The sequence below is a fragment of the Haliotis rubra genome, unplaced genomic scaffold (assembly GCF_003918875.1).
Source record: "Haliotis rubra isolate DU_JTF1 unplaced genomic scaffold, ASM391887v1 Scf116, whole genome shotgun sequence".
NCBI lineage: Eukaryota > Metazoa > Mollusca > Gastropoda > Lepetellida > Haliotidae > Haliotis > Haliotis rubra.
The window spans coordinates 75,455-103,312 of NW_025765070.1; the positions used below are offsets into that span (position 1 = coordinate 75,455).

The 27,858-nt window shown below is 39.1% G+C and overlaps 2 protein-coding genes across 3 annotated transcripts in view; one reads left to right on the forward strand and one right to left on the reverse strand.

Moving 5' to 3' along the window:
• LOC124256031 lies at nt 1-4,478 on the reverse strand. 2 transcript variants are annotated; one of them, XM_046689961.1, is made up of 5 exons: nt 4,398-4,478; nt 2,140-3,915; nt 978-1,099; nt 653-726; nt 1-253 (listed from the first exon to the last, which is right to left on the reverse strand). In XM_046689961.1, exons 1-5 carry the CDS (start codon nt 4,405-4,407, stop codon nt 175-177), a joined length of 2,061 nt encoding a protein of 686 aa, XP_046545917.1. In that variant the 5' UTR covers nt 4,408-4,478; the 3' UTR covers nt 1-174. The 2 variants fall into 2 exon arrangements, with proteins under 2 accessions (XP_046545917.1, XP_046545908.1); XM_046689952.1 differs by having other exon boundaries at nt 1-259.
• Nucleotides 4,479-8,664: 4,186 nt separating this feature from the next.
• Nucleotides 8,665-27,858, forward strand: part of LOC124255986 (centrosomal protein of 128 kDa-like) — a 92,512-nt gene continuing 73,318 nt past the window's right edge. Inside the window, 2 exon segments of the mRNA XM_046689930.1 lie at nt 8,665-9,137; nt 12,436-12,740. Coding sequence (XP_046545886.1) covers nt 12,606-12,740 — 135 coding nt within the window. The 5' untranslated portion in view covers nt 8,665-9,137; nt 12,436-12,605.

The window sequence follows — 27,858 nt, forward strand, 5'->3', positions numbered from 1 at the left end:
GAAAAATCTCGGCAATTATGAATTCCAAATTTATTTTCATCAACAGTAATATTCAAACTGCCATGAAACTCTTCTATGGTCGCAGTTACCGTCAGACGTAACAGTGGTTATTCACTCTGTGTAAATGTCAGCATGGTTTCTCGCAGCCCGGGAGCATACTTTACTCTTTTCATGTCAATGTATTGCTGGTGATTTTAAGCCACGTGTTTCGATACTTGGAACAGATGACTGCCTGGTTGGTTTCTTTGGTGACCTGAAACAGCAGCATGTCGAAATATTTGCAACTAATTTTGTTTTGTTTTGTCAGTAAATAGAACCCATATAAAGAAATTACACAATATATTAGTATAAATTCAAACACACGTCTTGTCCACTCGTACCACGTTACACGACCACTAAAAGGGATTATATAGACTAACATCAAGTCTCGGAAATGAACGTGTTTTACAGCAAAAAAAACAGTTCGAAAATTAAAATCATAAAATATAATAGAAAAGGAATCCAGAGAAAAGGAATCCAGAGATTTTCTTCTTCACGAAACTGTGGTAATTTAGACTTGTCACACATTCTATACTTGCATGGGCCGTATTGGGTATATTTGGTTTAGGGTCTGTATGACAGACTAGGGACTACATGGCGTGAGATCATTTACCTTCTTGCTAACCCCAACGCTTTATTTAACACCTTGATCCGCCGTTGGTTCAGTAATGAAGGTGGAGTCGATTTCTGAAACACAATGTGAGTTACGCTAAACAAGCGACTGCAGGTGACCGCACGTAACCTCGGTACTGGCCCCAAGTTTAGCTCTAAGTCAATGCCTTCACGGCGTGTGGTTATGCTGAGCGAGTAAATGTCAACAATAAACCATATATCACCCTGAATACAGTCTCACCAGTGATATTAATGTTACGCCCGTGACGAAATTGTTCTTTTCTATGAGCTGTAGTATGACAATGGGGACACGATAACTTTGATACCTGTGTGACTTTCATCTTCTTACTGCAAATGACCTCCCGCACCACCTCACCGCCACGCTTACCCACGCTGGGGACATCGCCTGGGTCTGAGCTACATCCGCCGTCACGGTGAGGTCGAGTTCCTGTAGGTTACAAAACAGATAAGTCTGACATTTAATCCCAAAAATAAAGTTATCTTATTTAAAAATGTATATACATGTACCCACAGAAACTAAATGTGATCCAACAGGAGCTCAGAACATGTCTTAATTCCAGCCTCGGGGTGAGGCAATCTAGACTTGCCCTATCACTTTACTCAGGGATAATCTACGTCTTCTATTCTCCCTGCTTTACTGGAGCTCAACTTTCTATACGTGCTGTCTGAGATTAGTTACTTAGAGACATACGATTAGTCTGTCTCACCATCATTGAAATATATTATTTTCACTTCAGCGCACCCTTTTCTGCAACGCTAAAGCCCTTAATGAAGCAAGTTTAAGATTCCCCCAGGTTCAGGTACATATATCTCACTGGGGCACCTGTGCAGTTTAAATGGAATTATTTGTTTCCATCAAAAAACATATATATTCAGAGTCTTAGAGTTGGTCTAACATGCCATTAGATACGTGCGGCTGGCTATCCACGCAGGAGTTGAAATCGACTTAACGCATGCAGTAGACACCAGTCAAGTTTTCCTTTGCTACGGTTCAGCGGTATTTGATCTGATCATGTCAGTACCGAAAATGATATACATAAAACATCTTTAGTGGTTCAGTGTTTTGTGGTGTTTCGGATATATACGAACTGATAAGGGAAATGCGGCGTTAATTGACTGCCACTGAGTATGTAAATACACTAGGTTGTGTGAACCGTTGCCCTGTATTATACGTACGTTTCCTCGAACCGAGAGTGAACCAAGTGAGTGAGTGAGTTGAGTTTTACGCCGCACTCAGCAATATTCCAGCTATATGGCGTCAGTCTGTAAATAATCGAGTCTGGACCAGACAATCTAGTGATCGACAGCATGGGCATCGATCTGCGCAATTGGGAACCGATGACATGTGTCAACCAAGTCAGCGAGCCTGACCACCCGATCCTGTTAGTCGCCTCTTACGACAAGCATTGGTTACTGAATATCAATATTCCAACCCGGACCTTCACGGGTAAGTGAACCAAGTAATACCTGTATCTGGAACTGTGTTGGTGTGACCACGGTGTCTTCTGTCAGCAGGAGACTGCCGTGACGTCGGGGCAGCTTGCTCCTCCCACCACAGCGAGTTGGGGGTGTAGCTCGGCAGGTCGGGCACGGGGCAATAGTCCAGGTAGCCATAGTGGTTAGTGAAGCAGCGCTTGGGGCATGGAGCCAACACACACTGGGGAGCAATGGAGCCCGGGGGGAGCTCGGGACGTAATGGTCGTCCATTTAGTGGAGGAAGACTATTGCTTGACGGTGACGTCCTTGAGAACAGTGGCAACCCTGACTGAAGGGACGGTACCTCCGTGTACGTAGGGAGACTTGTGGGTCGGGAGGGTAGCGTATGAGGGTGTTGTTTGAGGTTGGGTCGGGTCGATAGACCATCCGGGAATGGTTCGAAACTGTACTGGGAAGTTGCCGCTTTCAGGTGCGATGGAAACCGATGGTCGGGAGGCAACATATTTTGTTGAAGAGGGAGCTCGAACCGTGTATAAGGACACTGGGGTGCCCATGGTGAGTTCCACTGAATATGGGAATATTGGGGATGTGGGGGTCTATAAGGTATAACATAGCTTAAGTGAAGGTTGGTTCTTTCATATTGCGATGGAGGGCCTTGGTTGTTAAAACGTATGTTTGAAACAGGTGACATGTCAGAGTTTTCATAAGTCGCGGCGGGTGAAAGATAGCTCGCTGTCAGATCATGCTTAACAGGGGATACAAATGGACAACGTGCTGGTTGAGGTGATGATTCGGGGTAGCTGGACTTTGACAGTGGCGACTGGCTGCTGGAACAGTTGGTCAACGAGTAACTTCCATTATGTCGTGATGGTCTGCAACCGTACATAGAGTATGCCACATGAGGTTCTCCTGGTTGTCCTCTCATTAAAGGGGACTGGTGGCACAATTCAACTGTGTTATTTGGTACAGTTGGGCATTGTTTTACATGACTTGACGTGTACAGTTGAGAGCCACAGCCGAGTTGATTGATGTGTGCATGACCTGGGCTAGGCACTGGGTGTCGCGGATCTGCGACAGGTCCACACCCAAATGTTGCTTCTCTTAGGGGAAACTTGGCAGGTTGATTGCCGTGACATCGTCGAGGCATGGGTTGCTGTGCACGATACCAGTTTGGTTGATGGATAGCGTGTTTTCTACTATCTGGAGATCCTTGGTCGTATCTGCCCCTATCTGAGTGGGATACAGACCCTTGCTTGTATCTGCCCAAATCGGAGTGAGCTGCAGATCCTTGGTTGTATCTGCCCGTAACGGGTTGAGATGCAGATCCTTGGTTGTATCTGTCTGTAACGGGGTCAGATGCAGATCCTTGGTTGTATCTGTGCGTAACGGGGTGAGATGCAGATCCTTGGTTGTGTCTGTCCGTAACGGGGTGAGATGCAGATCCTTGGTTGTATCTGTCCCTATCGGGGTGAGATGCAGATCCTTGGTTGTATCTGTCCGTAATGGGGTGAGATGCAGGTCCTGGGTTGTATTTGCCCGTAACCGGATGAGATGCAGATCCTTGGTTGTATCTGCCCGTATCGGACTGGGATTCAGATCCTTGGTTATACAGGTCCCTAGGAGTTTGGGGTAAATATCCTGGGTGGAACAGGACCCTATCGGGGTAAGATGCAGGTCGTGGATTGTATCGGTCATTATCAATTCGAGGCGCATATCCTGACTGCCGTGGCAAGTCTCTGCACTGGCGCAGCTCAGCTTGTTGGTGGCCAGTGATTTCATTGGACTGAGGAGGTCTGGTGCTCAGAGCTAGAAACGACACAACTGATAAATTAGCATCACAATTAGGCAGTCATCTTGTCATTGATATGAACATATATCTTTCAACGAAAAGCGGTTCATAACTTATCTAAAAAGTATATTAAAGACGAGTGCACAGATTTTCTTCATTCCCTGAAACGGCAGTAATCTAGACATGGAAATATTGCAGACTTGCACAGGCTGTACTATTCAGAATACAAAATATTGAGAAGAGGGACCGAGGTCCATACATCGGACATCTAACTACACCCATTGACGCCTGACGCCAGTAACAAATCTCTCATAATACAGAAATATTGTAAGCGATATGAATTAAACGTTTTCTTGAAGTGGATCTTCTCGGTTCTTTTAGATAATGTGATGGACATTACACGTATAGTACAATTGGTACTTTCCCCTCAGAATTGAAGATAAAACCAAAGTATCGAATCGGTTTACAACTGCAGGCTATGATTATACGTCATACGTACCTGTATGCATTCTTGTAAAACCTTCAACTAAACTGATGCATACTAAGATCCACTGGATGATTACTTTGTAACCATAGACACTACAACGTCATTGTAGTATGACGTCATGGGGCCATTGTGTACAATCGATGTTCTGTGACGTCAAATCTTACGCTCGAGTAACTGCATGTATGTGGCTTTCTCTTTACGTTGTTTGCTTTTCGTGGTTTGGCTGGGCACATTTTGAACTACCTAAACGTGTAGATTTCCACGCTTGTGTCGCAAATCAAAAGTGGAACTAGTCCAGATGTTAGTTCTCTATCAAGTTTTGGTATTTTCGTCCGACATATCAAACAAGGTTATGCAAGTTATTTTCGTTCTTTCCCTGTTACATGAAAGTTTTAGTTGCCCCAAAAGTACCTTTTTCAGTACTATATTTTCCCGCTATACTATAATCGCAGGAATGGTTTCTGTCTTCTAAATTCAAAATCGAATTACTATTTCGTACTTTTGAACTATAAAACGTATGAAATTATTTTTTTAGAAAACAACAAATGTGCTATTTATTGTTTTAAAAACTGAGCAATGAATAAACAATTTAAAAGTTTTAACTATGTGATAATGAAAAAAACAATACCAACATTTTAAAAACAGTACTGGTATAGAAATAATATGTTACGAATGCGTATCATGGTGATCTAAGTACGATGATGATTTGGAGATTTTACGGGCGCTTCTCTGACTTGATGCTTGTGGTCGAAAGAGGGGTGAATATATGTTACAGGGAATGTGTGAAACCAGGGATTTCACGTAATCCCTGAAAGAGTCAGTGATTTCATGAAATCCCTGTGACCCCCAGGGATTTCATGTATTCCCTAAAATTTCCAGGGATTTCATGCAATTACGGAAATATTAGCTCAGGGATGTCATGAAATCCCTGTAAGCCTTTATTGAAAGAGAGAACACCACATTTATAATGCGAGTACAGAGTATATCCTGGTAAAATTCATTTGTTGGGAGAAGATAGACTGTTATAATACAAGCTATTACACTTCAGTATCACTTTAAAACATTTACAACGTATCGATTTACATTGGTTAGGACCACAGTTACATTTCTGGAAACCCTGACCACCACAATTCCACACAGCTGTGAGGAGAAACAGTTCTTTGTCCATTGTCACCTCATTCGTAGAAAGAAGACGCTGAGGACAAACATGAAATATGTGCTTTGAAAAATACCTTTTTCTTCCCAAACCCATATCCCAAAGCGGGATGGTGTATATTCAAAGTTATTTCTATGAATGGCCTAGTCTGTTTAACTTAAACGTCTATATTCAATAAAGAAAACAAACTGTTTGAAAAACCTCGCTAAATGTTTTAATGCTATACCCCAGTAAAATGTTGAGCCATTCCATACGGAATTATGAGAGACACTTGTGCCACAATATACAGAGTATAATATATGAATATTAAAAATGCAATAATAAGGTTACAAGTTACATTAAGAAGATATACAAATTTGCAGTACGCTTTTTCAGAATATTAAGGCAGGTTTTGGCAGATAAAAACGATACACCTGGACGAGCTTGAAAACAACTAACCTTTTCAACATACCCAGATTTTTTTAAAAACCATCTAAAAAGACTTGTACATTTAGATAAATGTTGCAATCGCTCATCAGCATACTAAGGACAATGTAATGAAACATGACACTCATCTTCAATAAAATCTTTACAGTTTCGATTCTAAGCGGCGCTACCACACATCTAAACACAGCTAGTGCTTTTCTCATAGAGCGAGACATTACAATTAACATAAAAATCACTGCCAAAATCCAACTTTAAAGTACAGTACGTGTGTAACTTATCACCTCCCCTACCAGTTAAACAAACTTGTAAAAGGTTCTGTTTCCATTTATAAAGGAAATCGCTAAAAACAACCTCTGTCACTTTTGAAACTACAACAGGAATATTGATACACAACATTGATATCGTTTTATCATCCAAAACTGTGTTCCACAGGAGATATCGCTTGTGTGAGATCAAACAATATCTCCTAGGAGATATCGTTTTGACAGTAGATTTTGTACAATGCCCTGACAATGCTATGACGTCATGTACTTGATGACGTCACAATGCTATGACATCGCTACACTGCAAGTCTAATGGCAGTAAAAAGTTCAGAGATGTACATTTTTCATTGTAAATTAATGAAGAGTGATTTTGGATGATAAATAGAATCTCACCCTCGTGTCTTCTGATATCAAATATATCAACACTCGTTGATAAAGTAAAAATGTCCTCGGCAAGCCTCGGATATTTGTAACTTTATCAACTCGTGATGATATAATTGATATCAGAAGACACTTGGGTGAGATTCTCTATATATCAACACCCAAAGCCAAATTATTAATCATAAGAATAAATAGAGAATCTCACCCGAGTGTCTTTTGATATCAAATATATCACCACGAGTTGAAAAGTAACAAATATCCGAGGCTTGCCGAGGATATTTATACCTTTTATCAACGAGTGTTGATATATTTGATATCAGAAGACACGAGGGTGATATTCTATTTATCATAAAAAATCACTCTTCATTAGTTTTCAATGAAAAATGTACATCTCTGAACACAGTACTGCAATTAGATTTGCAGTGCAGCGATGTCATAACATTGTGACGTCAACAAGTTCATGACGTCATAGCATTGTCAGGCCATTGTACAAAATCTACTGTCAAAACGATATCTCCCAGGAGATATCGTCTGATCTCACACAAGCGATATCTACTGTGGAACACAGTTTTGGATGATAAGATGCACTAGTGTGATGCCGCGATAAGACTTTGGGTCTCTCGGGTTGTCCGCTCCAGACTTAGGGGTAGGGGTAATGATCCCCTGGGCCGAGTTGGAGGGTACATGACCAGTCTCATAACATGTAGAAAACAGTTTATGAAGAGAATCTATACAGATGTCATTTGTTAAAACATCAACTGGAATATTATCGGTGATTTCCCTCTCTTAGCTTGACTTAGTGTCATCAGTAAATAGTCAAAGTGTTTAACTCCTACGACCTAAGGGGTGAAATGAGACCAAACAGTAAAGCCGTAAGAAAATTAACTTGGTACCCCGACTCAAGGAAGTAATTAGCCCAAAGTGTCATCGGTAAATTGTCAAAGTTTTCAACTCCTAAGAACCAAGGGATGAAATGAGACTCAACAGTAAAGTTTTAAGCTACAAACATGAATTTCACACATTCACTGATATCCTAACAGGGAATGTGTGTAATGGAACACCATGAAAATCCCTTGAAATTTTAGGGATCACGTGAAATCCCTGGTTTCACACATTCCCTGTAACATATATAGGTTTGCGTCATTTTTTTTGGATGAAATTGAATTCGGAAATTAGGGACCGTTAATAATTTATGTCTTTTTTTTTTTTTTTGTTGTTGTTTGTTTGGGGTTTTTTGGGGGTTTTTTTTGGGTTTTTTTTGCTATTTTTTTTTGTGTGTGTGTGTGTGTGTGTGTGTGTTTGGTGTGTTGTTTGTTGATGATTCACCCATTTTGTTCTGGGGAGGTAGGGGGTCATCAATTTACATACATAATTATATAAATTTTTTTGGGGGCAGTCACATTGGGGGCTTCTCCATAAAATCATCATCTTCCATAAAAACATCATCACACACACCACACACACACACACACACACACACCAACCCCCTAGCCATACATTATGAACGGTCCCTTAGCAGAGACTTTCTTCATTTTCAGAAACTGTTGCAATCTAGACTTGCCACACATTCTAGACTGCATTGGGTATATTTGTTCCAGGGTCTGTATGGCCGGAGACCATATAATAGGTTATCATATGTTCTCTAGTATGCAGACTAATGCGACCTGGCTTTGAAGGTTTGGCGTTATTAAGTGGGCTTAGGAGTGTTTGACGTGTTGATGATCTAATGCTGGGGATGATGATTTGGAGATTTAACGTGCGCTTTCCGACATAATGAGTATTTAGCACATGATCTAATCGTACTGGGGTACTTTTTGTAAGTAACACCGGATAGGCTGAACCGCCAATCAAATTCATTGTTCGTTTTCCATTGGACTTCCGGCCAATGGCGCCGAGTTCAATCTTGTAAACATGCACGGACACATCTGTCTATTTCAGCACAAGTACACTAGCACATAACTAACAAATGTCTGCATAGTCCATAACTAAATAAAATATACATGTAAGTCTGTTGTCAGTTTGCATGTTAGTAGATAAGATTTTGTCATTCAGAGGATCGTGGTAATAGATTGGTATTGTTTTCAGTCCTGTGTTGACAGTTTAGCTACGACAATCGCATGGCTGCACTCGTATCTGCATGTCACAAATTAGTTTGAAAATAACAATGACATAATTATCTATACTTTCATACACACGGTGTTTAAATTTAAACAGTTACTATATTGGTAGTTGCAGGGGCCTGGTTGTATTTTAGCTTAATTGTCTTTTAATCACCCGTGGACTTGTGTCAGGGCAGGTTCTGACATGCCCGACCAATTGCTGCAGAGCGGCGGTTTTTAGAACTATCAGACAAGATCACGTTGTAAATACTAGGATACTACCATTGACGATACTGGAGAAAGTCGAATGATATGTACATTTAACATGCTGGTATAGCGTATGATATACATGTGAAATTTAAGAGTGGAATATTGTGAAATGTGAAGACTGCTCTATGTTTGGTTGTTGACGAACCCAAGTTACCAGGTATGTGACAGGCGTTCTTTTGGGCCACAACAAGAACATTAATTTTCTGAGTGTGTCTTTATGTTTGTGCCTGCTTGATTTATGTAACGTGATGATTACCATGCTAATGTTGTATGAATTGTATTTAAAGGTTAATGCCATGACTTGTGTTGTGGAAGGTTTCCCATATCACATGACAGCGCAAAACACAGACCTATTTTACAGTATATGTTCGTTTGATTCTGTATAAGTGTCATGTACCCTACTATTACTGGAAGAGTCATCTTGATTGAGTTTTAATATACTAGTATAAAGTATGTTTAGTAAATGCCACAAAACCCTTTCCACATCCATAAGAAATCCATGCTAAAAGCAGCATCGTTTGTACAATTCTGACTATATTATTATCAACGAGTGTTTGTTTGTTTGTATGTTTAAAGGTCACATGCAACGTAAAACACAACTTTGCAGATTCTGATACCTTTCGGTATGGACTTACCGAAACAAAGCGTCAAAAATGCAAATTCAACTTAGAAAGTTGAAAAATAACGCGATGAAAAAAAACACGCGAAATCGGAGTTCAAACGTTTCACTAATTTTCCCCAGACTTTTTCTGGGGAATACAGGTTTCAACAGCTGGGCTGCGCTCAAAGCATGTGCGCAGTGAAATAGGTTCGCGCAACTTGGAAGCGGGCTGTCTGGTGAATACTCGGTGAAGGCTTTGGTGTGAGCTATTTTCCTAATGTTTTGTTGATATCTCACGAAGTAGCGAGCTTTTATATGTTATGACAGTAAATAAACTGTTTATATAATTTCATTTGTCTATTTCACCACACGTTCTTCTTACCGAGTCACTTTCTCAGTTCGATACTTAAAAGCAATGTCATTATTTAGCGTTGACAGAATTTCTAACTGTGATATAGATATGTCGCTGTCACAGACAAAACTCCATGTCTTATTTTATTGACACCTGTGTGTCTGCCTGCCTGTCTGCTAATGACAATATTCAATACACAACTGCGATCACTGACCACATGCAATTTGAACTTAACACCAATCAGGCTATACACCATAAACAAAACGCATTGATTTATGGCCCGAGTTCGGTCTCTGTCACATTATGTAATTTCACAGACAGGCAGGTGTGATACTTGAACACATGACATGTTATGATGTCTGTTGATTGCAAAATGTTATACACAAAAAATGAGCATGTATTTACAAAACCCAACATGAGCCGTGAAAGCGGCATCTGCTAATGAACCAGCCGTTACACTTGAGTGCACACCCACCCGCTCTGACTGCTTCGTTTCGAGGGAGGTAAACCCAAGTACAAAATATTGCACTTTTGATTTGCGATTATACGCTTATAATTTTGTTTATTTGTTTTTTCATAATCAGCAATGCATATTATATGTCATGAAGAAGTGATAATTGTGTTTTAATTATGTTTGATTTTTTGGTTGCATGTGACCTTTAACACCACACTCAGCAATATTACAGCTGTAGACAGTGGTATGTACATAATAAAATCAGGATCAGACAATCCAGTGATTGACATCATGAGATACCATGATAGAGCATATGTTTATGAGTAATTATCATATAGTGTTCATAACACTACCAGGTGTTTGTGAATGGGTGAGTGTTTCCTGTCCCACCAGTAACACCTGTCATAAACAAATGCAAAGGCTAGTCAATTGTTAACTTGAAAAGGTTGGGGACGTGGTACAAGTCAAAATATTGAATTGCATTTGACATGATTTTTGTTGAAGTTATGAAACAAAATGTTTGTTAAATAACTTAGTTTCAGTTATAAAGTTAGAAGCATGACTTGTGTTAATGTGTGTATTTTGGAATTGTGGAATGCATCTTAATTATGGATACGATATTAACATTTCATGTGCGGTAATGACTCTGAAAATATACTGTATAAATAACCATGTGTAAGTGTTACCGGAAGCTACTAAAGTCCAAAGACTGCCACTCTGATCTAATGTGTAGCACACCTGGTCCTGTAATGGCAGGTCTGTGATGACCAACTGCATCATATTAAAGTATACTTGTTGTTACCCTGCCTGTTGTTAATCATCATCACAAGGTTAACACAGGGACTGATTGGGTTATAGTCCTTATACTGTGCTGAATTGGAGTATTCATGTTAAATGGGTTGGCACTAAAAAATTATCATGAGTCCGTCCTACACACGCACATGAATGCACATTATATACAATAGTGAATGTAATGTTACAACCCAATTTTACTCGCTCATGTGTGTTTTGTGTGAAAAAAACATAATTTTGATAAAACTGGTTTCCCGAGAGTCTCTGGGGTCAGTCCTGCCACACAATGAAGCTCCTGTCACATGTGGTATCCCCTCAGGCAAGTGACTGTTGGTGATATGCTTCTGTTCACGAAACGGTGAAATTGGCTACCTCACAGGATGAGATGATATTGTGACTGTTGAGCATGTAGTGCTGCTCTCCTTATATGCTCCCCAGTGAGTTGAGAATGGAAATCAAGTGCACACTGACCCATCGGTCGAAGTATGGGTGACAGCTTTTGAGCGGGCACCATGTTTATTAGTGGTGGTCCGATTAATTGAAATAATCGAAGATTGGTCGCAATGACTAAACGACCAAGCAATCGATCATGTTTTCTCATAATCGAACACAAACAATTCTAGAACACTTGTTTTCATTTTAACAGTATTTTTCACTAGGTTGAATTTGTCTGTTACATTTCATAAGCACTACAAGCTCGTTGAAAGTCATGATTGAATTTATCTTAAAGACTCTATAAGAAATTTACGTTCCTCCATACTAGTCATCCTTTCAAGATGTGAAATTTTGCCAAAAAACCCCCCGAAAGAACTACATGTTTTTTTCCTTATTTTTTGTGTGCATTAACACATTTCATAAAGGATGCTAACCAATTATTTTCGATGATTGATCGGTTGTAATGAACCAGTCATCAGTTATGAGATTTTAACCAATTCCCAACACTAATGTGTATGGAGTCTTGTGCCATATAAGTACATACATTGTTGTTGTCGTTGTCATTGCTGTCATCTCTATTAATGTAGTATTCTTCATTTGGTGTATTTAATATTTTCCATGGAAAAGGACATGGCATCATTTCTGTTTATTGTTTCTGATTGGTGAATGTAGATAGAATCAAAACCTGAGCAACTCTTTACTAATGCTGATAGTTTGTTTTGCATGTATTGTTTATGTTTAAGTATACCTGAGAACTATGATTTGAAGTCCTATTTGAAGCAAGAATCCTTGATTGATATTGTGAATGTTGTGTTTTTCAGGCGTGTCTTGTACCCTGCTCACTGTTGCATGAGTTTCCCATCACTGGGAGTGAGGCGTAGTTTAGTCCTCCCCTTGCACCCTGAGGAAGATGTCAGTTGAAACTGTTGTGTTGTGTCTGGCACTGTGTTGACCACCTGATCTCTGTGTTTCCCTGCACTTGTTGTTGTGAATGATGGCTGGTGGTGGTACCTATTTCTCCAGTGAGAGTGATGAGTATTATCTCCCCTCCAGCAGGCAGAGGCGCCACCCCCATGACATGGGCGACATGGATCCGCGGGTGCAGGAGCTCACTGCCAATCTACAGGTGAGATTGCAATGCAGTGTGGTTGTACCTATTTCCATGGTTAATGTCACAGATGAAATATGAAATAGTGTCCCTTTCTTCAGACCGTAACTTTGATAGGGATTCTGCCAGGATCACATTTTACCATCATTCGTAACTCCTCGTGTCTCGTACCCCTCTCGTGGCCATGTTTACGACTGGGCCCTGTCTAAGCGCGCAAACGGGCATGGAGATGAAAATAGTCTAGTACTATTGCCAAGGAAAGATAACTCTGAATTTCCAAACATGGCTCCTAGAATATCTACGTCCCGTGGGCAAATCAGCAATACAGTCGCTCCCTTTGTAAATATGTTTCAGTGTTTAAAGTTTCTGATCCTTTAGCTCAAAGTTTATGTTTAAATTGTGCTTTGCATAGTTTAGCGAAGTTTCAAACTACAACGGTGCCACCATTTTCATGCTTCGATATGTGTTTTACTACACAAGATTTGATTGGTTTGCCACGACTCTTGGCAATAATGGCGTACGATAGGGGTACGAGTCTTCTTGTAGGTCATGGAAAGAGGCGAGTAGTTACGAATGATTTTACCATATGCTAACTACTTATTCACCAGATAAGGGGGAAGAGGTAGCTAAACATACATAATGTATCCATAAAATGTCATGTGTATAAGCTGACGTTATTGTTATGTTACATTAGGACCAGTGTTTGATTGAGTCTAACTATATTCTGAATTACCAATACTCATTATATAATAGTGACCAAAAAATGAAGGATCAGTCAGTTCCATGGTTCTCATGTTTTTTTTTAGGCATTCATGTGACTGAAATAATAAAATACTTTTTCTTAATCAGTGATGTTTGTCAAAATAGATTTATTGCAAATAAGTGCATGTCTGTGATTACTTTTGAAACATGGAATCTATTGCAATGCCAATGATGCATGTTGTTCAATGTCAGCACATAGAAAGGTGGTCAGATGTCAAGTTATGTTAAGGGAGATAACTCTGTATTTCCTATTTCTATAGTTTACCTATCAGTGCACCAGTTTCATACTGGGTGACAAAGGTGTGACAATGGTGTCCCAAACTAAAGTTGTTCTGGCAAAGCTTCGATCTACATTCATCTAACTGTAATTTGCTTGAAAAGAATGTATCATGTACAGAGAAAACAGGGCATTTTGTACACTACACATAATTGATTTTGTAAGTTACATGGTGTTCACATGTAGTTTTATTCACTGATGAACTGATTTTAAATGAAAGTAAGTTACAATATGCATCCTATTATTATCTAAATAAAACATTTCATTATTGGCATAAAGTTACAGAAAAGGCTATTATTCAGTTTAAACTGATACTGCACTTGAAATAAGGTAAACACGTGATTGTTTCATGTCTTAAATTTATTCATTCGTACTTGAAAAGTGCCAATGACTGCATGTTATATTTTAGCACATTCAACAATGACAAGAACATTTCAGCAAATTATAAAGAAAAAGTTTTTATATCTGTATAACTGTTTTATTTCATCACACATATTACCCATCTATCAGACAAATTTGGATAAAGACACAATAGAGAAATGATTTTAAAGACATAAAATGCCACAATTTCTCAGTATTGATATACTCCTCATTAGGAACTCAAGTGTATCATGTAACCCTTGTTATATTTGGGATTACACTTTCTCAGTAAAGTACAGATTCAAACACACACCGTCAGAGTCAGGCACCTGATCGCCAGCACACAAAGTCAGACGTCTATCCTACTCAGCCACTGCTGTGTCCTCCAAAATGGAAGTCGGACAACTGGTTATGCTCTCAATTAGGTTCTTCATCTGAGGGAGTGGTTTGAAATCCCGGATGGAACTCAACCAGAACTACGTTCTAGAATCTGTACTTTACTGAGAAAGTGTAATCCAAAATATAACATGTGTCACATTTGTAGGGCTGCGCAATATAACCGGTTTACCGGTATTTACCGATTCAGACATGAAAACGATATGTATTGCGATATGCTGATCGAAAACCGGTATTTTGACATGCATTAGGAAAACTTTGTAACTCTCGGAAATCTTCAGATATTTCCGTTTTTCACACTGGTCAAGTGTTTCGCAATGTTTTGGATCTGGGTGTTTTATTTACTCATTAGTGACCAGTGATGAGTGATATGTTGTAACCAGGTCAAGTTGCTGTCTAAAATCTCACAGGCTTTTTTTTTGAGAGTGGAGAAAACTAGTTCAACTAGTAACCACTGTGTTGATATTAAATTGTTCTTTTCCTTGTTTCATTTGTGCCAAATATTATTTACATTTATATTTTGTCATGATTAAAGGTTTTAATTAAAGCTAAATCAGCATGGTGATTTTGTTGTGTTTTGGCTTTATAAAACAAGCGTTAACTCGATTATAAGGAGTTTTTTGGTTAAAAATTTACTTCTTGCAATATATTGCAATACATATCGCAAGATATGCTTTCGCATCGCAATATATCGCAATATGAAAATTCTCTGCAATACCCACCCCCTACACATTTGACCACTTTCTGAATGGCATTGTGTATTCTTTGTGTGTCATATTGCACTTTCTGCAACTGCAGTCACAACTGAAGAGGAAGTCAGAAAATATCGGTACTGAAGATCTGACATTTTATGCTCTTGTATTAATTTGATGATCTTTTCTAGGTGAACTTTGTTGCTCCAGAAATACAACCACTTGTTCTTACATTAACAGATCTCAAGTCCTTTTGAGTTCAGTCTAAGTAAACTTAGGCTCAGTATTATTCGTTACACTGCTATACTGAGTCTAAAGTAACCTTTGAGCGACCTATGACCGTCCAATAAAACGTGTGACGGCCGAACGGATTTAACCAATCAGACAACGGCTACTATTTAGGGTTTGGCGGGACTTACAAAATGGATTTTCTCTTCCCCGGTCGCCAACACTGATCTCATAACAAATGAAACCCGCATAAAACACAGATATATGACCTGCAGAATATACGCTTTTGGGTTTCTGTTGACACGGCTATCATTAGCTAATATTTCCACAAGCTGACATCCTTGAATACTGACAAAACGCTATTCTCAGCGACTGTTTACTCACTCTTGTGGCGTGCTCCATGTGCATCACTCGGAAGCGATCGTACGCAAAATAGCATTCGGCATCGTTCGGGTACAAAACCTTTTCGAGGTAAATGTTCGAAAGGTATGTGCGAATGTCAACTTTCGCGATTTGGTAAGCTGTGTTCTGATTGGTCCACTGAAAAGGTCAGCTGACGCGACCTTCCACAAGGTTTTGTTAGACTCAGTATAGCAGTGTAACGAATAATACTGAGCCTAAGTTTACTTAGACTGTTTTGAGTTCTCCTTGAATAATACTTTACACAGACAGGGATTTAACTGGAGTCCTGTATTTGAGGGTCTGTGGGACTCATACACTTAATTTTCAGGGGTCCTGGATAACAAAATTGGGGTCCCAGACACTTAAATATTATTATTAATACTGTTATTGTATTGTGTATCATGATCATCACATTGTTACAGTAATTAAATTGCAAATGATACCTTAACCCAGCTAGTAGCAAACTCGGTGATAACTTATTGGTACTTGATTGGAATTTTTTACAAAAGTATTTGGACTTTTTCTGCGTCCCTGTGCATGTGCTGATACATTTTGTTGCGTCCATTGTCAAATTTTATGCGTATAGGACGCAGGAATTCACGTCCTGTAAATCCCTGACAGACATTTCTTTAGTGAAGGAAAGCCTGTTTGTCCAAGTTCAGTTCCTTTAAGTACATTTTGACTAAATGTTTTTTTGAAAGTAAAGGACGAAATTAAAAACAAATGTTTGATTTCCATTAATTTGTTTCACTTTTGAGAAAATTTATTTAAAATATATATATAGCTGGGCAATACATGTGACTCTTATATTTTATATAATGACCTCACTTAAATTTCAGTGGGAGGGAATTACTAAAAAACTGAGGTTTGTGTAGTAATTTTAGTATGCAGATTGATGAAATATATAATGTTATGTATTTCATTGCTGATGAATATGACTGCTGAAATGAAAGCTTACTTCTCTGATTGGTTCAGCACACCACATGTGCAATAAATCAGCTGTATATCTCATTGAACAGACTGAATATCTTACAGCATTGACCACCAACTGTGTGCCCTCACTGACTATTGAAGCACTTATGCTGAGATCTATAGCTGTAGAGAATGATCAGTGTACAGGAAGATATAATGTCACATTTATTGTTGTCAGACAAAGGGCGTCACTTGTTGATATAGGACTAGGGTTATCAAATCATAAGACTTGAGAAAGGAATACAGTAGACAGAGCAAGTTTTGTATGGGCACTTCTGGAAGGAGGTTTTAAAACCTTCAAAGGATCATCTTTACAAACACACAGGGTTCAAATTGATATAGCACAGAGACTCCGCTCTCCCTCTTGTTTATGGCATGTGCAGTAATCGTTTTCTTACACTCCCATGATCATAGTGGTGCATTAAGACATTACATAAAAAACTCATGTGTGACAAAACCTGGCTTACTGCTTATTATTCGTACCTAGTGTGAACCTCTACAAAAGTAACGTTTCAGTTATATCTGTGGGTTATCATGGCAATGATTATAATACAAACTAGATAAGGTAAAAAAACATGTATTAAACACTCTAAACAACATTTTCAACACAGACGTATGTAAATTTGATTGAAGCTCAACAATCTCATTAAATTCAGATCTTAGTTCTTGCTATGACTGAACAGAGATGTGAGGACAGCCCATTATGAACCACATCAGAAGGATGAAACCTTGGAAAGGTAACACAAGGTATTCTACATGACAGTAACAGCTGTACGACTGATCCTGTTGAAATCATTGTATACCTCTCGCTTCAATCAGACAAACATTTGAAATGAAAGAGTGTTTCCAAAGCCAATGTTAAGTACTGCCATTACTATATCATCCATGTGTAGGAGGATCAAGGATTTGCTTTTGTTCACTTTTCAAATTTTGAATTGCTTCATCAGAGCAGGATCAGAAGTTTCAGTTGCCAGTTTGTAACTAGTGTCATAAAGCTAAAGAAAGCTACTTTTTGATTGGCTAATGTCACTCCTGTTGTCATGTTATTGTTTGGTCAAAGTTCGCCAAGGTCTTTTTTGACATGACCTGCAGTGGGATGTCCTCAGGACTTTGTTTAACAGTAGCGAGAACCAAGATGTGATTTTAATGAGACTGACTTCTTGATGAATTAAACTCAGGAATGTGGTTCGTCATAATCTAGCCTAAGGTCATCGCCATAGAGTAGCCAATCAAACACCAGGGTGTCTATGTCACACATATATTTAATACCAGTTATCTCAGATGTGTTTCTCACTCATTGATGTATGAGAAAAACCCTGTCATACCGTGTAATGCCCTGTAATGATTTTTTTTGTCTTGTAAGGATAATTTTCTTGAAGGCAGTCCTCTTGGAAAATGAAGCAGCCCAGCTACATTTATGTCCAAGTACTCACCACTGTTAATACTTGAAAGATGCTGAAGCATTGTAACTCAGTGGACTTGGTCTCACAGTAAATGATCCAGTAGCTCCAAACATGTTAAATGTTTGTTCATGTTACTAAATGGTCAGTACTTCTGGTGGACCAATCAAAAATCAAGATTATAAAATGGCGTGGTATTTGAGGTTTTCTTTAAACTCTACAGGCTATGTGTGGTACTTGCTCTTTTCAGAATGTTATACTGATTATTTTGATCTACTCATTGATATTGGGAAAACTTGAGTGTCTTATCTACAGGTAGTAGCCAACATATGGAACAAATAATCTTGTTTGTAGATTTCTTCCCTGCTCAACAATGATGTATTGTTAGAGGATCAATCATACACTTGATATGCAAAGGTTTTAGATTGGGTCTTATCAGTTTCTATGGAGAAAACCGGGTTCAGGGTTGGCCCTTGAAGGAATAACAGAGTGTTGACTTAGTACCCAGGTTTCAATGGGTCATGAATGACTTGTATGTATACTTAGCCATTTCGGAAATATTTCCAGTACTGGAGTCTATTCAACTTGTCAGTGTCAGCAATGCTTGACTAGGTCTTATCTCTCTACCCAGCCAAGTGATAGACATTGCACTGATTTACAGGCTCCCCGACACTGGGTATTCACAGCCATTATTGGGTCGTGTTGATTGCTTTAACTTGGCCATTTCATCATGTTCATGTTTTCTGTAATTATTTGTTATTAAAGGGGAACAACCTTCTCTGACATGTTTATTACATGTGCTATGATTGTGGTGTAAAAGGTGCAGATGGTATTCATGATACTGAGCAATAAATGTGTACAGCTGTTTATGTTGGGCTGCTCCATTCAGTGCACAGTGCTTGTGTAGCTCACCTTACCCTGTGAACTAAATAACCTTGAAGACTTTACATGGTTCCCAGCAATCAGAATATAGACCTCTCTTCTTCTTGTGGCCATGCCAATAATTTGCTCACCTTCTCATGAAATAATATCATGGTCTGAGACTATTCACACGTTCACATGAAATATTGTCATGGTCTGAGACTATTCACCCGTTCACATGAAATAATGTCATGGTCTGAGACCATTCACATGAAATATTGTCATGGTCTGTGATTTCACATGTTCAAATGAAATATTTTCATGGTCTGAGACTATTCACACCTCCACATGAATTAATGTCATGGTCTGAGACTACTCACATGTTCACATAAATTATTGTCATCGTCTGAGACCATTCACATGAAATATTGTCATGGTTTGAGACTATTCACATGTTCACATGAACTAATGTCATGATCTGAGACTATTCACACCTCCAAATGAACTAATGTCATGGTCTGAGACTATTCACACGTTCACATAAAATATTGTCATCGTCTGAGACCATTCACATGAAATATTGTCATCATCTGAGACTATTCACACCTTCACGTGAACTAATGTCATGGTCTGAGACCATTCACATGAAATAATGTCATGGTCTGAGACTATTCACACGTTCACATGAAATATTGTCATGGTCTGAGACTATTCACATGTTCACATGAACTAATGTCATGGTCTGAGACCATTCACATGAAATATTGTCATGGTCTGTGACTTCACATGTTCAAATGAAATATTGTCATGGTCTGAGACTAGTCACCCCTTCACATGAAATATTGTCATGGTCTGAGACTATTCACACCTTCACGTGAACTAATGTCATGGTCTGAGACCATTCACATGAAATATTGTCATGGTCTGTGACTATTCACATGAAATATTTTCATGGTCTGTGACTATTCACATGTTCACATTACCTAATGTCATGGCCTGAGACCGTTCACATGAAATATTGTCATGGTCTGTGACTTCACATGTTCAAATGAAATATTGTCATGGTCTGAGACTAGTCACCCCTTCACATGAAATATTGTCATGGTCTGAGACTATTCACACCTTCACGTGAACTAATGTCATGGTCTGAGACCATTCACATGAAATATTGTCATGGTCTGTGACTATTCACATGAAATATTTTCATGGTCTGTGACTATTCACATGTTCACATTACCTAATGTCATGGCCTGAGACCGTTCACATGAAATATTGTCATGGTCTGTGACCATTCACATGAAATATTGTCATGGTCTGTGACTATTCACATGTTCAAATGAAATATTGTCATGGTCTGAGACCAATCACATGTTCGCATGAAATAATGGCATGGTCTGAGACCATTCATATGAAATATTGTCATGGTCTGTGACTATTCACATGTTTAAATGAAATAATGTCATGGTCTGAGACTATTCACACGTTCACATGAAATATTGTCATGGTCTGAGACTATTCACATGTTCACATGAACTAAGGTCATGGTCTGAGACTATTCACATGAAATATTGTCATGGTCTGAGACTATTCACACGTTCACATGAACTAATGTCATGGTCTGAGACTATTCACATGAAACTTTGTCATGGTTTGAGACTATTCACATGTTCAGATTTACTAATGTCATGGTCTGAGACTATTCACACGTTCACATGAACTATTGTCATGGTCTGAGACTATTCACACCTTCACATGAAATATTGTCATGGTCTGAGACTATTCACATGTTCACATGAACTAATGTCATGGTCTGAGACTATTCACACGTTCACATGAAATATTGTCATGGTCTGAGACTATTCACACGTTCACATGAAATATTGTCATGGTCTGAGACTATTCACATATTCACATGAACTAATGTCATGGTCTGAGACTATTGTCAACGCGTGGTTCACGCGTCGACTGGGGAATTAGCTCATAATTAAGATGAGGTGTGCGTTGTTGAAGACGAAGGCATCGTTGAGTTCAAACGTCTTTAGTTGCATGACAAACAAATACACAAGACATGAGCGAGGTGAGCGGAGTACCTGCTCAACCCCAGGGCGTTTCCTACGAGCGGCATTATCCTGCTCGTAGTTGTCCCAACAGACAGTCAAAATACCGAACTCGTACTCCTTCCCTGTCTAGAAGTGAGCATACTAATAAATGGGCTGACAAGTCAATTTACAATGCGGTAGTGATAAGGATGTACAGTAGTGATTAAAAATACATCTTAGCGTCATATATATATTACAATAAAGTCTCACATGTCTTGAGTACATAGTTTTGGACTTTTTAAATATTTGGACGATGGCTGTCCTGAATTAGTCACTATAACACTATTATGACATAGTCATAACTAGTTGACATATTCATGAAGAATATTTTGCCGTTGCGGTGTATATTGATGACTTTGTCTTCGTGTGATTTTCTTTATGGTTTAAATTAAAATGTACACATACTTTCATTCACAACAAATGTTTTCCTGTGTTATTCAATGACAAAACGGCATGCTGTAACACTATAATTGTATAAAAAGGAAAATAGAATCCAGGACTATGCAACCTAAGTTTGAGATTGCTGTGAACAGAACCATAACATGTATGTATAATGTAGAAAATAGTATGTTATAATGTAGAAAATAGGATTGACATGCACAATTAGTATCACTCCCTGTCAAAAATAATGTTCCCAATATATCGCAATACGTATTGCAATACGGGTACCTGAATCGCACTATATAGCAATACAATTTATTTGCCAATACACAGCCTTTGTACTATACTGTACGTTTTACTCTGGGACCAGTATACAAAGATGTGGTACAAGTGTTGAATGATATTTATTTCATCAGTGTTTTACAACATGAATGTCACCAATGGAAGGGCTATCCCAAATGTTTGTGCTTTCATTTACCCCAGATAATTTGAAAATCTATAATATAAGCTGGTTACATAAGTAGGCATGGAGAGGAATCAGAAATCTTTAAAGCTGGATAATGAACCTCACCAGAAAGTTTAGGGTATCATGATAAAAACCTCTGATCCTATATATTTATGATTAACAGTGTTAGTTAAATACCAGTTATAAAGAGTGTCTGCCTTCAGTAATTTATGGGTTTTTAGGTGAGTGAAAATCGCAATGTATTTTACAAAACAGGGGAGGTAATTCAGTAATGTCAAACACTATCACATTTTTATTGCCCATATAACAATATTGGGGGATGTAGTAATCAGCTTGTCTGTCTGTCCATCCATCAGTCTAAAATGAATAGGAACTCATCCACGAAACTTTGCACATACAGAGGACAGGTTGTCAACTGATGCCTTTTGCTATTCTTGATTTCTAGAATTGTTATTTTTTCCCGTTTCCATGACAAGAAGTTTGACTTTGTTAATAGCAGTGTCCTTGTCCAAACATTCACAAAACTTTGCACACACATTCATCAATGGTACCTTTTGATATTTAGGATTTTTTGGAATGTAATATTTTCCTGTAACCAAGACAACAAGTTTGACTCTGACTCTGGTAATAGTAGTGTCAGGTGATTGACACTGCTGCACAGTTTGTGACAGTAATGACTTCACTCTAATATGGTGTCAACAAATTCAGAAGGATGGTAATCATGACTTGATGGTCGGTCACCCTGCTTCTCCTGTCAACCACAGAAGGCCAGGACATCCAACCAATTCACTCCACCAAAAATGTCCCGAATATCACTTCCATAATTTTTAAATTTCCCTCTACTTTCGTGCCATGGTGAAATACCCAGAACAAAGCACATAATATATGAATCACTGAAATCACTCAGGTTGCAATAAATCAAATGTTTTCCCCATAGACTTATGCACAGTCTGACCTTAAAGTTGCAATAAAAACATAATATGTTTTGTAGTTCAGGAAGCTGAAGCCGCCAGCCACAGGTCTTCATCAAATTTAGAACCTGTAAGCTGTTGACATTATCAACTACAGACTATATATCCAGGTTAGCTGCAGTCAAATGGGACTCTTTTGTCATTATCTGATTTCAGTGAACATGATCAAGCACAAGTTCATGATGATATTTTTTAAGTTAAAGTTTATCTCATGTGTGACTGTGTAAATTGGGCTTGGGACTATAGAGAATATGCAGTGTCATGATGATGATGATTTCACAGGCTAGGTTGTGTCTGGAATCAGTATGTTACTTGCCAAGGCATGATGTCTGAAAGTATTTTGTCTGATAAAGATGTGATACTCAGCCTTGTTCAGTTCTCGATCTTGTTGGTTGAAAGTTGATGACTTCACATGACAGGGACAGAAAAATACTGACATTTGTGAAAGGGGATCCCTCAAACCAGTTGCACATGTGAGAGGGAATTGATGTCAATCTCATCCAAAATTATATCAGCCCACTTTCTTCCCCTGTGTTTTTAGCCCTTTGGGGGGAATATTGTCAATGCCATGTATGTCCGTCCATCTGTATCATATTGTTTCCGGAGCACAACTGAGAAAATGTTCAATTTTTCCACAAAAATTGACAGATATATCATACATATCTTAAAGTGGTGCCCTTGCCTATTTAAGGATTTGGTGCATTTCTTTTTCTTATGTCCATGACAAGTTAGACTCGTCTAAACTACAATTCAACAAATACTTAGGGAATTTCAGAATTTCTGCTTTTTCTTTTTCCATGGCAACAAGTCTGACTTTGAAAGTTCCAAATCCCAATTCCATGGTATTGTTTTGATAGCTCAATAAGTACTATTGTATTTGGACAGAAAGATTTGATCAAGGTGTACTTAAAGTAACAGTCATATCATTTGTTCTGTGCTGGGGGTATTTGTCTGTCATCGCCTGGCAGTAAAACAGCTTGTGTAGATACTCTTGCCATGCACGGCACAGTTGTGCTTTGTTCCCAGTGCTCAATACTGGGAGAGAGGTTGGGGTATTCATGGGTGAATTAGTCACCTGAGGTGCTATACTTGGCTATATAGCGTTGTGTCTCTAGGTACATCAGAAACCTAGCTATGATGATGGGTTTCATGCTCAATTATGTTTCTAGGTCTGTTAGCACCCACCCTAGGTTTGTGGGTTTCACCAAGTGGTGATTGTTTTTGCATCATTGTTACATAAACACTTTTAAGTTGAGTTCATTGACAAATGTCCATATTATAGACATTGTAAATACATCTATATTTTACTGGATTTTTCTGTTATGGGAGAATCCTAAATACAAGGGATACATAACAGGGAATTGGTTGTAATCAATAATACCAGCAGTAATGTCAGAGTGAGTGAGTGAGTTTAGTTTTACGTTGCACTCAGCAATATTCCAGCTATATGGCGGCAATCTGTAAATAATAGAGACTTGACCAGACAATCCAGTGCTCAACAGCATGAGCATCGATCTACGCAATAGGGATACGATGACATGTGTCAACTAAGTCAGTGAGCCTGACCACCTGATCCTGTTAGTCACCTCTTATGACAAGCATGTGTTACTGAAGATCAATCTCAGCACAAATTATGTCACAAGATGTTCCAAAAACTGTGAAAGTCTTGGGACTGGTTTGGCACATTATCACCACTCAGGTTTAACAGATGTCAGACACGTCTTACCTCTGTGTCCTTGGAGAATTTAAAAGACTCACCATGGAATGACATTGAAGGTCCACACTCAGGAATAGGTGTCCAAAAAAGCTTTGTGATGGCTCTGTATCAGGTGAACGTCACCAGCACATTATGACTCATAGATGAAATTCAGGACATTTGGGATTAACTGACAAAAACAAGAACTTTTTTCAGTCTGTTTTGACAGATTCAAAATGACTAACATTCTTGAGTCTTTCCTTTTTATAAAATATCAAGGTTTTGTTATGACATTTAATGAAAAAAATAACTTACCTACTAATAAAATTACTAATTATGTTTGTCCCAATGTTCTTGGATGATTCAGCTACATTGAAGATCAAGGCCACATGTGTCCCCAAAAGCTGTCAAACAGTATTTTGAAGTTATTAAATGGAATTTGTTGTAAGTTAGTAGCATACATGATCCCCAGAGTGGGTTCTTATCTTTTGGAAATATCCATATAACATTCAGTGTAAAGGATGCCAAAAAGCATACTGTCAAAACATGGCAGATTTGTTTTTTCGATTTTGATAATCATGCTGATGTAACACATTACCCAAACTCGGAAGGTTCCAAAGTGTTTCAGTATATTGATGATCACTGAAAAATGTATCAAACACATCAATGTCTTTGCACAAGTTCTAAGCTTATGTACTAGGCACATAAAGAAACTGTGCATACAAAAATTTAATATCTAAATTTATCAAACCTGTGTAGACACATAAGGATTTAAACTCAGAGATCAGTGACATGTATCCAACATGCATGCACGTGCCACGCTCCGTGACGTCAGTGGGTTCGTCCTTGAGACGAGCAATACGTTGTTGCACGTGCATTCCGGGAAAGAGAAACAGAGCAAATGAATGCCACACAATACTGTCACTTTGGAAAGCTCAACCCCTGCCCTTGCGATCGTTCAAAAATTAAACGGCTATTGAAACGCATAGCATGCCAAGGCTCACGTCTTCACAACGTCATGAGGCCATTGGGATGGTCCGTGGGGAATGTCTCAGCGACAAGTGGCTGCACATTTCCACTGCCACCAGAACACCATTTCTGCACTGGTGAGACGCTACCAGAACACAAATGACGTCATCGATCGGCCACGTTCTGGACGTCCACGTGTAACAACGCCAAGACAGGACTTATGGATACGGTTGACCCATCTTCGCCACAGGTTTCAGACTGCAGTGATGACTGCCCGAACCATCCCAGGACTTCGCCGTATCCACCCTAACACAGTTCGACAACTTTTACGTCAACACGGGATCAGACCACGACGTCCCGCCATACGGCCTATCCTGACACAACGTCATCGACAAGCTTGCCAAATGTGGTGCCGAAATCATGTCCGCAGGCCGTTGTTTTGGTGGAGAAATGTTGTTTTTACAGATGAGTCCAGGTTTAACATTTCCCATAGTGATGGACGTCAACGTGCCTATAGACGTGTGGGAGAACGTTATGCACAGGCCTGTGTCTTGGAGTGGAATCGCTTTGGTGGTGGTTCCGTGATGATTTGGGGTGGAATAACAGCACGCCAAAGAACTCCTTTGGTGATTGTTCAGGGCAACTTAACTGATGTGGGCTACAGGGATCAGATTCTTCAACCTGTGGCAGTTCCTTTTCTGCAACGTCATGGCCCTGGGTTAACATTCCAACAGGACAATGCCCGCCCTCATACGGCAAGGGTTGCTATGGATTTCTTGCAACACTACAACGTTGACTTACTGCCTTGGCCTGCAAATTCACCGGATCTCTCCCCGATAGAGCATGTTTGGGACGAGATGGATCTTCCTCATCCGCCACATACATACATGCATGCATGCATGCATACATACATACATACATACATACATACATACATACATACATACATACATACATACATACATACATACATACATACATACATACATACATACATACATACATACATACATACATACATACATACATACATACATACATACAAATACTTCTATAGCGCCAGAATCCGATGTAATCGCCCAAAGGCTGGAGCTAAAGGTAAGCTTTGGTAAAAAGATGAGTCTTTAACTAGCTTTTGAAAGATGCAAGTTCAGTCAGTGATCGAAGTTCTTGTGGTAGATTTTTCCAGAGTTTTGCACCATTTGAAGAGAATGCTTGGTCACCAAAAGACTTTGTTCTTGTACATTGAATTTGCAGAAGAGATTGGTCACTGGAGCGAAGAGATCGGGTTGGCACATAGCGTTTTACAAGTTGTGAAAGATACCCTGGAACCAGTCCATGGATGCATTTAAAAACAAGAAGCAATACTTTGTATTGGATTCTGAATTTGATTGGGAGCCAATGGAGATTTTTCATGACAGGGGTAATGTGGTCAATTTTCTTTGTTCTGCTGATCAATCTTGCGGCTGAATTCTGGACTCTCTGTAGTTTGTGTAGCACATGATTTGGAATACCACTGAGCAACGAGTTGCAGTAATCAATGCTTGATGTTACATACACCTGCACCAGAGCACTTTCGTTGTTTTCGTCAAGGTACCTGCGTATCAGGCCGATATTCGAATATGGAAATAAGAGCTGCGACAAACATTGTTGACATGTGGTTCCATGCAGAGAGATGAGTCAAATACTACACCAAGATTCCGGACTCGAGAACTTCGTTTGATTTCACAGTGCCCAATAGAGAAAGTGGGAAGATCAAGTTTTGCCCGGAGCCGCTGGGGTCTGAAAACGATGAGCTCGGTTTTGTCGTCATTTAATTTCAACCAGTGCATTGACATCCAAATTTTGATACAGTCAACACATTCCTGGACTGTTGTGGATGTGAAAGATGTTGAGGCAGAATCGAGAGGCTTGAAGGACACGTAAACCTGCGTGTCAGCCGCATAAAGATGCATACTGAGGTTAAAGGACCTGACAATATCACCAAGAGGGGTTGTGTAGGCTGTAAAAAGCAAAGGGCCCAGAACTGAGCCTTGTGGTACCCCAAACACTAAGTCACTAGATAGTGACATTTGACCTTGAATAACCACTGATTGTTTCCTGTCTGAGATGTAGGACTTGAACCACTTTAACACGACGCCTTTGACATTGAATCTTCCTTCAAGAGTTGCTAGATGAACACTGTGGTCAATCGTGTCAAAAGC